We start from the raw sequence: 17,079 nt of genomic DNA on the forward strand, positions 1-17,079 counted from the left end.
AAAGCAAAATCATGTACAACAATTAAATATTATGTAGTTATACGCAAATCTCTCGTTAATTGCTCGTATGTCTCTGTATCGAATTAATTCTTCATATTTTGTTATTTTTAAAAAATATCAAATTAATCTAAACTCGATTTAGAAACGTGCTATGCAAAGTACACAGTTGAATTTAGAAAAGATTTCGTCCACGTCATTTGTTTCATAACATAAATAAGTAAGCTCACCATTGATTGATTAAAAATATCATAAGTTTTAATAGTATAGAAGGCTCTCTCTATAAGACATCGTAGAGTGTTGAGGCCATCTGTCAGGTCGTCCGTGCGGAAGTATATGACGAAATATCAACACTGACAAATCTGCATCGTCGTCAGACTGATCCAGAAGACGCGACGAAGGACCGTGCAAGATGAGTCTGGCCAAACGCCGATCACCGATCTCGATCGAACTGCCATCGAGGATCATCGAATCGGTTTTCGGATCCATTTTCGGAGTTCTGACTTCGAAAGGTACTTCCGATCGAGACGCCTCCTTACATCGGTACCACCGTGAAACTTTGATATTTCGTCGAAAATTCAACCGTGTACTTCATATAGCGATGTTAAACACATGGATGAACGCGGATGAACACGGAAGAGCTTTCCCACGATATCGATGTGACCCAACAAAAAGTACCGACATGGAATTCTCATCACGATGGAAGAATTGGTGAATAAGAACGGTTGTAACAGTCAAATAAGTGTGGGTAGATTGGGGTAGATGACGAAGAAAAGAAAGACGAACGACACGAACAGCAGAGAGTGCATTGTCTTCGTAATTACCTCGAACCTTAAAATTTTAGGAAACAAATGCCGATCATGCAGGCGCATGGTCCGCGAGACCCTCGGAAAAGTAAACCCTCGTGCGTAACAATGGTCGGTTAGTTCAGAGCACTTTAAAATGGTATAACGTAGAGAATGACATGCGAACGAAACTTAATATAGCAAGGACAATGAAAGTACGTTCGGATCGGACGTCTATAACGAGGGGAAAATGAATAATTATTTGCAGCAGATATACCCCTGTTAGTAATCGAGTAAGTAAATGAACGACAGTGAGTGAATAGCATGAAAAACATGAATCTGAAGTTTTTGCAAGCAAAGTATGTTTTATAGAAATTTAGAATATTCAAGATTTTTTGAATTGGAAAATATATGAACGTCTGAAATTATTTAACAAATTTGGACTTTAATGACATCGTCGATACGAAGTGAGAATGTGCATGATCTAAAAGAGAAAATAAATATTATTCAAGAGGTATTTTTTATACATTTTTAAAGATCAAAAACTTTTTTTGTAAAATTTACTACGATTTCTCTTTAAAAAAAATGTATTGTTATTTATTTATTTCTATATATTTTCTTATAAAGTATATTCTCTTGTTCGTATATCTAAAACTGTTTTCGGTCCAATTACGTAATGCTACTTTGTGTTATGCTACACTTGCTACAGTCCAATATGTCGCTAATCACGGTAGATGCGCTTGGCACTTAAGTATAATTGTAATCCACTAATCTGGTTTAATACATCGCGTGCAGCACCGACATGTAAGAAGCGGATGCTTTCATCACCTAGCGGATATAAAACAATAAATTTTACTCACGTAACAGACCGCGTATCATTTTCTACTTTGTCTTAAGAGGTTTTAGGCCACCTTGAAACTTTCAAAAAATGAAATTTATTTTTTTTTACTTAAAACATTTTTTAGGATATCAAAATTAATGTGCAATTGGTCCTAATGCGAAAAAAATTTGCTTGTATTCAAAAAATATTGTTACATAAAACTTTAAATACGTTTTACTCAAAATGCATTTTTTAAATTAACGAGCAGTAGAACTCGAACAATATTTGACCAATTTATTTGAAATTTTAACAGCATCTTTAAAACTAAATTATCTAAAAAAATACATACAGATTTTACAATTTATTAACAATTTTTGGAATTATAGACAATTTTATACAAAATTTTTTGTAAGAATGAAATTTTTTCATTTAAATGCTCACCATTTCTTCAAAAATCCATATTTTGAAAAATCCATATGTACTTCTCTAGCTACTTCTCTAAATTTCATGTAAATAATGAAAATTTTTTTTGTTTTGCCTTACGATCAAATGGTGACCACTTCTACTGCTCGCCGCAAAATGGGGGAAAAAATATTAACTTTAAAAAAATTTGTTATATATTTTAAAATATGTATAATAAAGTGTATACATTGGATTTTGCAGTTACACACACACTTTATTGTTTCTTCAAAAAAAATTCCTAACAATGGCGCGATTTTTTAAGATGGCCTAACCCCTTAAGAAACATTAAACACATTTTGACGTTTTATATATCTTATAGTATAATGTATATTCGCAAGACAAGATTCTTACACTCGTAAATCCTACTAGAGAAAGGTCCATGATGTTTCCAGCAGTGATCGTCAATCTCTTCTGCGATCTTAATATCACAAATAATAGTATCCGACACTCGGCAGGTGGCATGTTATACCAAAGCGCCTCGTAGACTGCATCGCCAATCGATTTGCTCTGAAAATAAAAAAGAAAACAGTACAACAGCACAAACAAGAAAAGAAAGTCTATCAATTTATCTGAATTCAATTTCAAGTCCGATTCAGTGACATTGTCTAAGAGTTTTCGAACTTTTAAGGAACACAAGAGTCGTCAAGTACGTAGATGTACATATATTAAATTGATCATGCTTGATAAGTTGTTCTACAGAAGAAGCAAAACGTTTAAAAACTGATTGATTATAGTGGCTTCAAAGAATGAAAAAAAATATTGCACATATAAGATAAAATATTGTGCGAACCTTGGCGCTGAGGTATTCTCCAGCGAAACAAAAGATAAAAGATTCCACCATTACGGAGACGTAAAATATAGCGGATTTCAATATTACTATGGCAGCGCCTTCTTTAGTGAGAGACTATAAGAAAATAGCAGATTGAGATTCGAAAGATATTTAATACATTTTTACTATATAATTATAAAACAATGCTATAATTATACTTTATTAATTAGCGATCCAACTTACGCCTATAATGGTGATGCCGATGCAACACATGACCACGGTATTCGACAGGAACTGCATCAGGGCGATCTCGGAATAGAGCTCTTCAATATTGTCCGAGAGCATTATTATTCTTTGGTGTCGACTAATCAGAACCCTAACACTTGCGACGATTGAATAGCGCTGTGAAGTTCCGTCGCCGCAAATTGTCAGTAATTCCCGACGAAGAATATCGATCTGTCCGCTCACGTGAAGTACCTAAACGTGACTATTAATAGATTCCACAAAATAAACTTCCGATTATCAGCAAAAGTTCTTTTCAAAGATATCCAAATTCTAGATGCGGATTTAGAAAAAGACAAAAATTATTGGTCTTAATTAGTTTTTATCAGCGCTTGCAAAAGGAATATCACGGACAAAAAAATTAAGCTAATAAATCTCAAAAAGCCATTTGTCATTTATATGATCGGTGGAACTCACCAACGTGATGATCAAGCAATTTACGATAGCGACCAAAGAGGCGATCGACAATACATGAAGAACCTGACCGACCGCTAAAAGTTCGAAGAGGGGAGACGCTTCAACTGCGAAGGGAAATTCCATCTTTATAGGTAACACTTTCGAACTAATGTTAAGATCCTCCTTAAAGTCGGCCGAGCGACGCAGAAGACTGGTCATGGTGTAGCAAATTACGGACGTAACGTTAATGCCGATCAACACATTCGAGCAACGACGCGACAGGTTGGCATTACTCTCCATGATGCACCATACCGATTTGTCGCAAATATGAACGTTGCTCCAATCTTCTTCCATCGTTAGCAGGATATTATGAAATATCCTGTAGAAAATTCCTCGCGTATTTTGCATCAGAACCGTCATTCCTGTCATTTATATCGAAGGACTGTCCCTACCTGCGGTTCGACCAAAGAGAGATCAGCTTCAGAAAGCCGAGACTATAAGCCAACGTGATACTAAGCGCATCGATGAGATCCGATATGTTGTTGATGTCGAAGTGACCGAAAATGTACACGTACTGAAAATACAGCGCGAACACCAAGCTCGTCACATACGAGACCCAAGTGACGGTTCCATACGGCAAACCGGGCCAGATTCCGACAAAGCGGAGGCCGATCTCGACGGAAGTGCTGATGGAAGTTGCGCGCATTATCTCGCATGGGATCGGACCACCACCGCGACGTTTCCCTCGTCAAAGGCAAAACGATTATCGTGCGAGCGTATATGCTACTTGGAAATTGAGCATTGAGCTTCGACGAGCTATAACTCCGGTCGCAATGCGAGGCAACAATGCGTTGCCCCTTCGTCGATCGTTATCAATCAATCGCAATTACGTGTGTTCTTGCCGTGCCTGATGCGACGGCAAAAAAAGAAGCGTATAATACATTACATTTTCACGATGATTACAGGTTGCGGAGAAGAAAGGACATAATTCGAGACGACGTATATTGAGCGTTACGAGGAAGGGGAAGTAAGATATTCGTTAATAAAAAAAAAAGAAATAAAAGATCCGTTGAGCGCATGTGCACAATGTCAGATGCGTTGAAAGACTTGAGAAGCATAGAGGCAAAGAAAAGGGAGTGTTGCTACAAAGAGACTTGTGAGAAGATCTAAACGCGCATTGTTGTTTTATAAACGAAAATAACATGGAATTATCGTTCGTTCACACACATGCTCCTTAGTAAAATCAGAAAAAGATTATTTATTATATCAATGTTATGAATTTCACCGTACGTAACATACGTTACGAAAATTTATTAATTAAAAAGGAATATATACAACTTGAAATATTAATTAAATAAATATCTCATTTTTTAGTAAAATTAATTTTTTTTTTCAATAATTTGTTAGCGTTAATGCGCTTCTAATATTACGTTATATTAAATAAACGCATATTTATGTTATCCTAAGGATCGTCTGATTACGATTACAACTAATTAATTAATATATTTCAGGGAACAATCTTTCTATGCAATTTCAATGTCATCAAGTGAACGAGCAAATAAAGTCGCCATTGATATATACGGGTCGTAATTTCTTAATAATTTTATGCAACATGGATATGTACGAAGCAGAATTTTTTATGACTTGTATACGGAAAGACACTTTTCATTGTAAGTATTATATCGGATATGTGCATAGCGCCGAAGGCCGTTTACTTTATAAATTGTGTGCACAGTCATTTTGATATTCATTCGAGACGCGTTTAATATCCATGAGCAATATTTTGTATGTATGAGAATGGATCTTACGCCGGTGAATCCCTTCAGAGAAAGATCCATCACTCTTCCGGCGGCGATCGTCAATCTCTTTTGCGACCTCACAATTACGAGCAGAAGAGTTCGACACTGGCTGGGCATCATATTGTACCAAACGGACTCGTAGACGGCGCGGCGGCGTCTTGCGATCGATTTACACTGAAAAACAACCAGTTGAGTTAATTCTACGAATGTCGAACAAGAGTGAATATTCTTTTTCTCGAAAAAATGTCGTTTGATGTATATACGTTTATATAGCAGCAATTTGTTAAGTTAAGTGCTCGCAAAATTGGCTATTAACATAGCAATTTATCAAGAAATAAGATCGTTCCGATAAAATACAGTTTAAATGTAATAACCTTCGTGCTAAGATAAAGCAAAAAAGAAACGCTTCCGACATAGAACAAATGGTTTTCGTTAATAATGCACTTTGATTGTTACCGGTAGTTTGTAAAGACAATGAGTGAATAATATAAATTAGTTATGCAACAGCATGTGATCCGCGTCTACACTAACGTAGAAACTTAGAAAATGATTTTAAATACTATAACGCAAAGACGCTGATTAATACTCGTAATGACAATGCAATGACTAGAGAATTTATCGTTGCGATCAAGAAAGAGAAAGACAATTTGTAGAGAATCTGGGCTACTGCTATGGTCTCAAAGATGGGGATTCATTAACCTCGAACAGTAATTCCATTTTGAGGGAAGATCGAATTTGGTCCCAGGTGGATCATCTTTACCCCTTCGCGGAGCGTCGAATGAGACCTCCGAGAACGTAGAAGACAAGTCAAGGTGCTGATGAACATTAAAATGTTAAAGCACCGGCAGCGTCTAGAGATTAACGTTAAATTTATTATCAGATATATACGTGAACTAGCAGTAGTGATGTACTCTCTTCAATCGTCCATCTAAAATCTCGTGAAATACTCTACGCAAAATATAACAAAAGTATCTGCTATAGTGCGAGAGACACATGCGCAATGTAAACAACACGCGAAAATATAAAAAGTGTCTAAACGGAAAGTCCGGAAAACACTTTATACGAACGTCTTTACGACACCTTTTACATTTACGAGCTGTTACGAGGAGGAATTCTTATAGGTTGAATAAATGTCAGATTTGAAATATGAAAGAACTTATACAAACGTTGTAGAAAAGATGAATATTTTACGGCGAGTAAGTGCCTTTGTCGCCAAAACATAAAAAAAAAAAAATAAAAAACAGGCCTGTGAGAAGAAATTGTAATGATATTCTGTTTCTGCTTTATTTATAATAATTAATTAATTTTATGATATAATATAAGAATAATGAAACATTTTGTCGCGCGATATTGTTAGGTCAAAAAAAGACATGGATGTACTTTCTCGAATTACCCCTTTTAACCGCGTTTAGCGATTCAGTCAAAAAAATCACGATTGTTATGCGTGTTATTATAGTCATCTCGCGAGATTATAATAACTTCTGCAATGACTTGCTTTTTTAAATCTCCCGATATGAGCAAACGGTATATACATATTATGCGTGAAACTTGTACGTCGATTGATCTATTGTACGTCGCGTGATGACGATAAGAGAACTGACCGATCGCAGAGGGGACGACGAAAGTGCAACCATCAATCAATCGTAATTACACCTTGAACGGCTCAAGCACTGGCTGTTCAAAGATTGTAACTTCGGGGGCAACGAGCGATCAACAGGCTACCCTTCGCTGTCGAGCGAGGTAGCAAATTTTCTTTAAAAATGTAGATCTTTCTTCGAATATATGCTCGTATCTATAATAGTCGTATTACCTGTAATATCGTGTCGAGAAGAAACAATGGAAATCGACAAAGAATAAATGTAAGAGAACTTCGGAGGAAAAATAGAAAGAAGAAACACAATACGCAGACTGACTGAAGAATTTAACAATAGAAATGCGCAGGACTTTAAAAGTGTGAATTGTTTTGCTGAGTATCATCGTGATATCTTTGTTATATATATATAGGTAATATAAATTGAAAGTAAAGATATTTTTATTTGTATTAAAAGTAACTTTAATTGATGTAATATAAAAACTTTAAAAACGATATTAAATATAATACTTTTACATGTTAACAAAGTTTAATAGACGGTGTAGTCTTTTATAACAAATTTTGTAAAAAAAATATGACTTTTTTGAATTAATATCTAACATAATAATAATATAATCTAATATAATAGTATATTTTCAATCATATTGCATTTACATTTTTCTAGCGTATAAGACAAATATAAACTTCAAAGAGAATTTCTAATCTAATAGAAAGTTGTCATGACGTGTTATTGCATTTCTCCATCAAATTTGGGAAACGTATAGCAGTGCAGTATTGCGAATGACACATTGATGCTCAACATAGCATATGGGAACAAAAACGTGAAATATTACTTTTGGTGGTCATCACACGTAAATGCCGATCGGCATTACTTCACTCGTGCCAATCGTCCTCTATTGTCGTCAAAATTTTACAAAATCCGCCACTATTTGACTTTAATTGGCCAGATATTTCAACACCAATATGCAGAAAAATCTAATTACACTGAAACATTTGTTGGGTTACTGTCAGACAATATAAGGTTCATTTTGAGCGGTAAACTCACGGCATTCACGGTTATCATTCCGACGGTTACCAAATTGAAACTCATTGTTAAGAGACGTGCGAATGGGCAACTCAAAATTACGTTAACAACACCCTGATACACGAGAGTACGAAGATCGGTATCGCACATCCATATTACGAGTTAATCTGCATAATACACTGAAATTACCTAGCAATCCAAACGATCGATATGCTATATCCCTCGAGCACCAATCAATCAATCCCAATTATGTGCTGCATGGTCTCACAGTAATTCGCGAAATAGCTTATTACCCGTGTGGATGTTCTGTACCAAAATGATGTACCGGATCATAAACTACAACGGAATTTGGAAGCAGAGAGAGACTTAAATCAATGGAACGTATGATAGAAATCTCATTATAACTACGTGCAGTATATCTACATAAAATATATCTGCAAATTATTTAATAAGAATTTAAAAAATTTAGCAGATAAATTCAGTATGAAACTATATATGTATAAGAATAAATTTAAATATATAGCAAAATAAGAAGTGCAATTATTCGCATTTATATTCAATTATTTGAAACAGCACAATCTACAAATTTTCAAAAGTTACTTTAAAACAACATAAATATTTAAATAACAATTATTAATTTATTAACAATTTTTAATGATTAATCTCTTTAAATATTCAACAGTTTCTAAAATATCTTCTTTTACACTAATTTAATTATAATTCTCACAAATTACTATTGCATTTTTGTTGATATATCAATACATCGCATGCAAGACAGATACATATGACACCGATGTCTTCATGATCTAAACAAATAAGAGTTAACAAATTAATTTTAGTCTATATATATGTTAAGATAAAACAACAGATTGTAACGGACACTAAAATCAATTGTAAGCATGATAAAGTTTTTATTTAATAATTATTCATCAAGAATGTTGCGAAAGATTACATTCGTTAAAGCTTCGAATGACATATCCATCATTTTTCCTGCGGTGATCGACAGTCGTCTTTGGGACCTCATTATCATAAATGATATAATTTTACACTGATTTGGCGGCATATTGTACCACAACGATTCGTATGCTGCATCAGCGATCGATTTACTCTAAAAATAATGTAAATTATATGTCAAAAATAGCAGGGCAGTATTTTTTCTGTCGATCCAAACAATTCTTTTATCTGAAAGAAGAGCCTTTTTCTAGTCTACTATTATTAAAAGAAAAAATAAAATAAAATGATATATCATATTATATAATATAGAGAAAAACACTTTTTAAATCTTTAATTATAATTACTCGCAATATATTATACTTACTAACCTTAAGACTAAGATATTCCCCCGCAAAGCAAATGATAAATGCTTCTATTATTACGGCAAAGTAAGCCAAAGTGGCTTTCACAAACACGAAGACATCGGTTTCATTATGAACGGACTGTTTCAACGCACAATAAAAAAAAATGTATAACTTACATTGATCATAATGCATTTTTATAATAATAAAATACTCACAATTATAATGATGAATCCTAGGCAGCAAATGACTAAAGTATTCCAAATAACTTGCATCAATGCAATAAAGGAGAAAAGTGTCTCGATGTTTTCGGAAAATGCGTAGACTTTATTGTGCTTTTCGATCAGCATTCCTAATATAAATGCGGAAGATCGATAAGGAAAAGCATTCACAGAAATATTTCTGAACTCTTGACATATTATATCAATTTGCCCGCTTACGTGAAGCACCTAAAATGTACTCAAGCTGCTGCAAAGATTCCAAGTATTATGTACAAAAAAATATTTTTACTGCACAAAAATTACGTTTAGAAGAAAAGAATTTTTTTACTTTTTATTATTATATAATATAAATATATATTTAATTAAGCAACCATATCTTTTCAAAAGTGATATCAATTTTTATGTCTAAATGAAATATAGGTATAGTAAGGTTGCACTTTTGTATATAAGAAATTTCGCAAATAACATAAAATAAAATTTTTATGCTTCTTCGGTGTAACATCTTCTCGCATCACAAACTCTCTTGTTAAACATCTTTGATAAAATTAAAAAAGCAAATTTAAAATTCAAGACTTACCAAAGTAAAAATCAATCCGTTTAGAACCGCGACTGTAAACGAGATTAATATTACATGTAAAAATAGAGTTACGACCAATAGCTCAAAAATCGGCGATTGCTCAGTTTCGAAGGGAAGTAACATCTTGATAGGAAGCTGCCGCAAGGTATTATTGTAATCTTTGGTCGAATATACAAAACGAATTACGTAATCGCCCAAAACGTAAAGTACGGCAGCAACTCCGTTAAAGCTCAGCATAGCGTTAGAATAAAAATGAGATACACTGGCCTTAATTGTCATCATACTCAAATGCTGATCGATGTTGATGCACTCGCGCCAGTCGTTATCCATAAGGGCCAGGATTTTATGAAAAACTCTACAATATGTTAATTCAATTTGTAAATATAACCATTACTTTTTTTCACACGAAACCGATACACCTATTGATAATTTAAGTGTATTAATTAATATTTCAGTTAAAAAATCTGGATCAACATTTTCACAAAAATCTGGTTACTTGCGAGAGCGATTTAACGTGAAGTTAACATTGCACACGCGATGCGGTATCTTACCGGCGATGTATCCATAGACTGGCCAATTTGAGAAACGTCAAACTGTAATCTAAAGTCAAGGACAAGCCATCGACAAGATTCGAAAGCTCGGTAATTTTGAAGTGCTCAAGTATGTACAGATACTGAAAGTATTGTATGACTAGTATACTCGACATAAAAATCAGCCAGTAAACGGTGGAATGCGACACACCCGGCCACACACCGAGCAACCGAAGGCCGATTTTCAGCGCCGGACTGACGGTACTCCTGGCTATCATTCGTTAATAATTTGGAAAACGCGGTATGGATATAAAGATCAGCACATTTGTTTATTGTGACCATGAGAGAGAGCTGATAGGGAACTAACAGTTTTTCCAAGTACACCCCCATGCGCGCGCGGTACATCCCCACTCACGTGAGTACGGATCAATCGCTATTATACATTGTACAGTATAACAGCAAGCAATTCGAGATAGAATGATCTTATACGAACATTATATGTTCCTTTAATGGTCTCATAATGCGTATCTTTACCATGAAGGAACAAAAAATTATACATTGAATCATCTCTTCCCACTGACAATGCCATGTCGTCGATAAAAAAAAACGAATATGCATGCATTATTTTCTAGATATCGCGATAATCGCGATAATCGCGTAAGGCAGTTTGAAAGTTCATAATTATGTCTTGGGCATTCTAGGAAACGGAAATGAATTGTATTCATGGCATCGATTATGAGCTTTTAAGAGGACAAGAAAGGAAGAAACATTATATATCCCTCTGGCGTAATGATGAGTAATTTCTTTTAATAAGGTAAATATTAAATTTTATCAGAATACAGTTGCAAGGGAAGTAAAGAAATAGAAATCAACTGGACGTATTACAGAAACTTAGTTACACAACACAAGTAACAAGATATGCAAACATAAATTGCATATATACTCAGATCTCTGGATAAAGTCTTGATATTCGATATAGTCAACGTAATGAAAAATTATACTTCTCTGTTTCTCTTTCTTTCTTTCTTTTCTTTTTTTCGGTAAAAGTATATTTTTATATATAATTATAATATAGATTAAAAATAAACAAAAGAAAAATATAAATATTCAAATTAAAATTAAATGTAATTCTTCTTATGTAATCTATAAATCTTATGTTAAAACAATAATTTAAGATTATTAATTTGTCGAAAACAGTTTAATTATCAATAACAGTTATTCTACATTAAGATTTTATACTAATAATAACATTGTGATTTCAACAAATTACTATTTATTAATATCAATATATCGCGTGTAAGACAGATACGTATGATGCTGATGCCTTTATAATCTAAAAAGAATTTAAATTCAAAAATTAATTTACAAACACGCGCGCATATATTTTTATTAAATGTTAAAAGATTTTACTTAACTGTCCAAAAAAAATATTTCAAAAACTTACATTCGTGAAAGTTTCCAAAGATAAGTTTGTAATTCTTCCTGCTGTGATCATCAGTTGCTTTTGAGATCTCATTACTACAAATGTTACTGTTTTCCCCTGATTTGATGGTAAATCGTACCACAATGATTCGTACGCTGCATCGGCGATTGATTTACCCTGAAAATAATGCAGAAGATATCAAAGACAAAACGGTATTTTCCGTTTTTCTTTATTCAATTAAATATGAAAACCTTCTTTGTATAAACGACAATATCTTTTCTAGTTATTTTTATTATTTTATTATTGTACAAAAAGTGAAATAAATTGAAATAAAAAAATATACGCCGTTTATAAAAGATAGAACCAATACCATCAAGTAGCATTGTTTAGAATACAAATAAAAATAATAATATGTTATAAAAAATTGTTTACATTATTTCTATTTCTAGAAGGAGTCTCATACTAGCAATAAACGACTAGTTATTCAGCTTAGTTTTGGTTTTATAATAATTTATATATTTTTTTATATTTGAAAACTGTACGAATTTCCTTATAGACATTGCAATGTGTTTACCTTACAAATATTTTGTAAGGTAAATGTAATCAGATTACATTAAAAATATGATATACTTGTAGTTAATAATTTTCATATTTTACTAACCTTTAGATTAAGATACTCTCCGGCAAAGCATAAGATGAAAATTTCCATTATCACAGCAAAATAAGTAAGAATAGTTTTTACTATCGTAATGACACTGGTCTCAATATAAAACGACTATTTTGGTAAACAATAAGACCGAATAAATTAACTGTAATATTGATCACAGCATATTTTTATTGAAGTACTCACAATTATGATAATAAATCCTAGACTGCAAATAACTAATGTATTCCAGATAACTTGCATTAACGCAATAAAGGAGAAAAGTTTCTCAATATTTTCGGAAAATACATAAACTCTGTTCTGACTTTCAATCAATGTACCTAATGTAGATGTGCAAGTTTTATAAGAAAAAGTTTTTCCAGAAATAGTTTTGAATTCTTGACATAATATATCGATTTGTCCACTTACGTGAAACACCTAAAATATATATGTACATACATATATCTAAATTTCTATAATTTTCAAATATTAAAAGTATCAGAAATATTTTATTACCAAATATTAGAAATTTAAGAAGTATTTTATTTAAAAAATCAAGCTTGGTATAAAGAAAAAACCGAATGTAAGTGCGTTTATAAGTGATATTCAATTAATTAATTATTAAATTTATTTTACACTGATATAAAATCTTATCGTATCAAATTAAGTTTATATATATGACATATCATAATTCGTACTTAACTAAATTTTACATATCTATAGACAAAGTGTAATTTTGATGTTCTCAGATCTGTACTAACATCATATGCTGTTAAACAACCTTTGTGAAAAAGTATATTATTGTTAATAATTGCAATAATTACAATAATTTATAAGGTGAGACTTACTAAAGTAGAAATTAATGCGTTTACAATACTAAGCGTGCACGCATTCAACATTACATGTAGAAATAGAGTTACAACCAGCAGCTCAAAAATCGGCGATTGTTGAGTATCGAAGGGAAATTGTACCTTGATTGGAAGCTGCCGCAAGGTAACATTGTAATATCCAGATAGATACACAAAACGAACTGCGTAATCACCCAAAAGGTAAAACACCGCAGAAATCGTATTAATACTTAACATAATATTAGAATAGAAATGCGATATATTGGCTGTGATTATCATCACATACAAATGTCGATCATTATTGACACACTCGTGCCAGTCATTGTCCATATCGGCCACGAGTTGATGAATGACACTGCAACGTGTTTCTTTAATTGAACAGATATTGTCGCGAGACATTATAAATCATTACTCGCATTCCGATTTAGGATTAGATAGAATTACGATACGTTTAGCTTATAAGAGATCTGAATATAATATAACAATATAACACGTATTAAGAAACTAATATATAAGATATACTAATATAAAATTTGTCTGTCTCAAACAGGGCAAGATTGGGGATTGAAACTAACGTTTGCAGTGCACACAACATCTTACCGACGATGTATCCAAAGACTGATTAATTTAAAAAGCGTCAAACTGTAGTCTAAAGCCGCGGGTAAGCTGTCAACGAGATTCGAGAGCTCACTAATCTTGAAGTGCTCGAATACGTATCGATATTGGAAGTACTGTACGATCAGTATGCTAAATATATAAATTAGCCAATAGGGGATGGAATACGACACACCCGGCCACATATCAAGCAATCGAAGGCCGATCTTCAGCACTGGACTGACAGTACTCGTGACCATTATTCGTAAAAAATACCGAGATCGCGAGGAACCAAAGATCAGTGTCGAAACATTCTATCCGGCACTTGGGTTTGAGAAAGAACTGAAAGAGTACTAACATTTTCCTGAAGAGCAACCCCACACGGTGCATCCCCACTCGAGTAAATATGGATCAATCGCTATTATGCATCGCGTATGGTATAACAGCAAATCGAGATAGAGCTCATTATTCATATGGACATCCTGTAATTCTATTGGTAGTCTAACAACGTATAATACCCGCGAAGTAACAAAGATATCAGACTTAAACGCTCAATGAACAACTCCATGCGCAATTGTCAGTTCCTTTTTTTTGTCATTTTGTCTCTTGGCAACGCGATTCTATCTAAAAGAAACAAATGTTTATTACGTTCTATACATTGCAACAATCATTCAACCAACAGCGGAACGACGGTAATTACATATTAAATATTCTAAGCGAACGGAACTGCATTATATTCGTGCAGTTCAACCTCTGGTCTTTAAAAAGATAATGCGAGGGTAGAACTCACTGGATAGGGGATATAATGATGAATAATTTTCTTTAATGATTCCGGGAATGTAAAAAACTCGCTTGAGGAAGAAATTTCAAAAGTAAAAAGTTTTTAATTGGAGATGTTATTAAGCATTTTATAGTTTAAAATACGTCTATACACAACAAAATATATATCCATACAAACTAAATACGCGATTCTCTAATATGGGGTTAATGCTCGAAAACATCCGAGCATTATCTATTTTCCATTTCTACGCTTTCGACTATAGAAAATCGTTCCTTATAAAGAATTGGCCTAGCATGACAGTTGCACCATGTTGTGTTAATTTTGTTAAAAACCTTGGGTAAATTATAATCAAGAGTTTTTATTATCATTCACATATATTCAACAAATTTTGGTGAATACCTACTTCCTCAAGTCATTGTATAAATGATTAATTGACGTTTTTTACACAGACACTTTTCAACATACCATTTTGCAGTACTAGAAGATAATAATAATTCTTCTTCTCTCTTATTTTTGGAAACGGTTCATCTCAGCTAACAGCTAGAACTATACTAACTTCACAGCTCCATTATAAACACATCAAAGAAAGATAGATTTGATTAGCTTTTATCGCCGCTTAAATAATAAATAATAAATATAAACTAACTATATTTATTTAATTATTAATTATCAATATATTTAATTTGCTTTAACTTTACAGCTTATTAACTACTTAATAATTTCAGAAAATAAATCATGCGTGTTTGTTGATTTCAATACATAGCGTACAAAACCGATACATATGATATTGACGCTTTCATAATCTAAAAAACACAAGTAAAAATTATACAAGTTAGATCTATAAATTATATTTATCCCCATAACAAACATGTCGCAGCAGATTCAAAAATAATAAAGTCTAAATAAATTTGTCTTTTAATAATTTAATAATTTAAAAAATTTTTAAATTTACACTTGTAAAAGTTTCACATGACATATCCATCATCTTCCCTGCCGTGATTGCCAGTCGTTTTTGCGATCTCATCATTATGAATATTAAAATTTTACTCTGATTTGACGGCATATCATACCATGGCATCTCGTATGTTGCCCTGGCAATTGATTTGCCCTAAAAAATGATGCAAATACTGTCAAATATAACGACGATATTTTATATTCATTTTTATCTGTTTAATTCGTTTAGCAAGAAAAGATTTTTCCAGTATTATTTTTGACATTGTAAAAATATTATAACAAATTTAAAAAAACTATTTTTTTATTTCATTTCTATTGTTATTTAAAAATATAATAAATTTTATATTTGTAATAAAAATTTTATAATTTTTAAATATAATTTTATTATAGCAGCCATGTGTGTTGTCAGTATTTCTAAAGATATTTATATGTTTGTAATACATTTCTTATTTTAAAATAAGAAAAACTTCTTTTTGCTTAACATTAATTAACATAAATAATATTTTAAATATTACACATAGACACACGCACACACGCACGCGCACGCACACACACACACACACACACACACACACACACACACACACACACACTGCAACAATATATTTTTATTAAAAGAACTATGTCATATATATACAGTTCTATCGGCATAAATATCACGTGATAAAAAATTTAATAAAAAATTTATGATTAATCACTTTTGGGTATACTTACTTTGGAGCTAAGATATTCTCCGGAAAAACAAATCATAAAAACTTCCATTGCTACGGCAAGGTAAGTAAACATGGTTTTCACTAAGGCGACAACACCAGTTTCATTGTGAATAGACTGGTCCGATAAGCAATAAAAATAGAAATGAATGAAATATATATGACAACAACCATTATATATACATATTACCGTACTTACAATTATGAAGACAAATCCAAGACAGCAAACAACTGCTGTATTCCAAAAAATTTGCAATAACGAGAACAAGGAGAAAAGTTTTTCCATGTTCTCAGAAAATGAAAGAATTCTGTTATGCCTCTCGATAAGCATTCCAAACGAATGTATGGAAGATCTATGAACAAGAGTATTCTTGGAAATATTTCTGAATTCTTGACATATTATATCAATTTGTCCGCTTAGATGGAGCACCTATAATATACTTAAATTTTTGCAAAAATATAATTATTGCCTGTGAAAAAAAATTAAATATTTTCTCAAAGATACAATAAATGTGATAATCTTACATAATATATTTAATTAATATTACATGACTGTAAAATATACTCTTAACACTAAC

General features: G+C 32.5%; 6 protein-coding genes across 6 annotated transcripts in view; 1 reads left to right on the forward strand and 5 right to left on the reverse strand.

The window, feature by feature from the left end:
- Positions 1-4,791, reverse strand: part of LOC112459432 — a 38,157-nt gene extending 33,366 nt beyond the window's left edge. The window contains exons 1-3 of the mRNA XM_025023528.1: positions 3,964-4,791; positions 3,533-3,890; positions 3,077-3,310 (exon numbers count right to left, since the gene is read on the reverse strand). Of these exons, the coding sequence (XP_024879296.1) occupies positions 3,077-3,310; positions 3,533-3,890; positions 3,964-4,217 (846 nt within the window). The 5' untranslated portion in view covers positions 4,218-4,791. The remainder of the gene's footprint in view (positions 1-3,076; positions 3,311-3,532; positions 3,891-3,963) is intronic.
- On the forward strand, positions 134-1,320 carry LOC112459452. Its single transcript, XM_025023551.1, has 2 exons — positions 134-708; positions 842-1,320. Exons 1-2 carry the CDS (start codon positions 410-412, stop codon positions 921-923), a joined length of 381 nt encoding a protein of 126 aa, XP_024879319.1. The 5' UTR covers positions 134-409; the 3' UTR covers positions 924-1,320.
- A 357-nt stretch (positions 4,792-5,148) lies between the features above and the next one.
- LOC112459433 lies at positions 5,149-7,317 on the reverse strand. Its single transcript, XM_025023529.1, has 2 exons — positions 6,010-7,317; positions 5,149-5,484 (listed from the first exon to the last, which is right to left on the reverse strand). Exons 1-2 carry the CDS (start codon positions 6,025-6,027, stop codon positions 5,149-5,151), a joined length of 354 nt encoding a protein of 117 aa, XP_024879297.1. The 5' UTR covers positions 6,028-7,317.
- Positions 7,318-8,649: 1,332 nt separating this feature from the next.
- On the reverse strand, positions 8,650-10,954 carry LOC112459448 (odorant receptor 13a-like). The gene is made up of 6 exons (XM_025023546.1): positions 10,570-10,954; positions 10,019-10,373; positions 9,439-9,669; positions 9,248-9,361; positions 8,878-9,033; positions 8,650-8,731 (listed from the first exon to the last, which is right to left on the reverse strand). Exons 1-6 carry the CDS (start codon positions 10,824-10,826, stop codon positions 8,681-8,683), a joined length of 1,164 nt encoding a protein of 387 aa, XP_024879314.1. The 5' UTR covers positions 10,827-10,954; the 3' UTR covers positions 8,650-8,680.
- An 845-nt stretch (positions 10,955-11,799) lies between these two features.
- On the reverse strand, positions 11,800-14,930 carry LOC112459449 (odorant receptor 4-like). The gene is made up of 6 exons (XM_025023547.1): positions 14,063-14,930; positions 13,463-13,817; positions 12,822-13,052; positions 12,633-12,746; positions 11,993-12,148; positions 11,800-11,881 (listed from the first exon to the last, which is right to left on the reverse strand). Exons 1-6 carry the CDS (start codon positions 14,314-14,316, stop codon positions 11,831-11,833), a joined length of 1,161 nt encoding a protein of 386 aa, XP_024879315.1. The 5' UTR covers positions 14,317-14,930; the 3' UTR covers positions 11,800-11,830.
- A 594-nt stretch (positions 14,931-15,524) lies between these two features.
- The window catches only part of LOC112459446 (odorant receptor 22c-like), a 3,147-nt gene continuing 1,592 nt past the window's right edge, over positions 15,525-17,079 (reverse strand). The window contains exons 3-6 of the mRNA XM_025023545.1: positions 16,701-16,931; positions 16,506-16,619; positions 15,790-15,945; positions 15,525-15,640 (exon numbers count right to left, since the gene is read on the reverse strand). Of these exons, the coding sequence (XP_024879313.1) occupies positions 15,590-15,640; positions 15,790-15,945; positions 16,506-16,619; positions 16,701-16,931 (552 nt within the window). The 3' untranslated portion in view covers positions 15,525-15,589. The remainder of the gene's footprint in view (positions 15,641-15,789; positions 15,946-16,505; positions 16,620-16,700; positions 16,932-17,079) is intronic.

Source organism: Temnothorax curvispinosus, unplaced genomic scaffold (genome assembly GCF_003070985.1).
Source record: "Temnothorax curvispinosus isolate PA1 unplaced genomic scaffold, ASM307098v1 QBEX01009828.1, whole genome shotgun sequence".
Taxonomy (NCBI): Eukaryota; Metazoa; Arthropoda; class Insecta; order Hymenoptera; family Formicidae; genus Temnothorax; species Temnothorax curvispinosus.

What these genes read in the sequence shown, in the direction of transcription:
- LOC112459449 (XM_025023547.1), bottom strand. Translation starts at nt 14,316, where the DNA reads ATGGTCACGAGTACTGTCAGTCCAGTGCTGAAGATCGGCCTTCGATTG. An exon ending in TAGGATTTATTATCATAATT is followed by an intron (nt 12,747 to 12,821) that starts GTGAGTACTTCA and finishes TTACCAAAATAG; the next exon opens with TCGTTTTATATTGAGACCAG. An exon ending in CTTTGGAAACTTTCACGAAT is followed by an intron (nt 11,882 to 11,992) that starts GTAAGTTTTTGA and finishes AATTCTTTTTAG; the next exon opens with ATTATAAAGGCATCAGCATC.
- LOC112459448 (XM_025023546.1), bottom strand. Translation starts at nt 10,826, where the DNA reads ATGATAGCCAGGAGTACCGTCAGTCCGGCGCTGAAAATCGGCCTTCGG. An exon ending in AGTCTATGGATACATCGCCG is followed by an intron (nt 10,374 to 10,569) that starts GTAAGATACCGC and finishes AACATATTGTAG; the next exon opens with AGTTTTTCATAAAATCCTGG. An exon ending in CATTCGAAGCTTTAACGAAT is followed by an intron (nt 8,732 to 8,877) that starts GTAATCTTTCGC and finishes TTATTTGTTTAG; the next exon opens with ATCATGAAGACATCGGTGTC.
- LOC112459452 (XM_025023551.1), top strand. Translation starts at nt 410, where the DNA reads ATGAGTCTGGCCAAACGCCGATCACCGATCTCGATCGAACTGCCATCG. An exon ending in TCATCACGATGGAAGAATTG is followed by an intron (nt 709 to 841) that starts GTGAATAAGAAC and finishes TTAAAATTTTAG; the next exon opens with GAAACAAATGCCGATCATGC.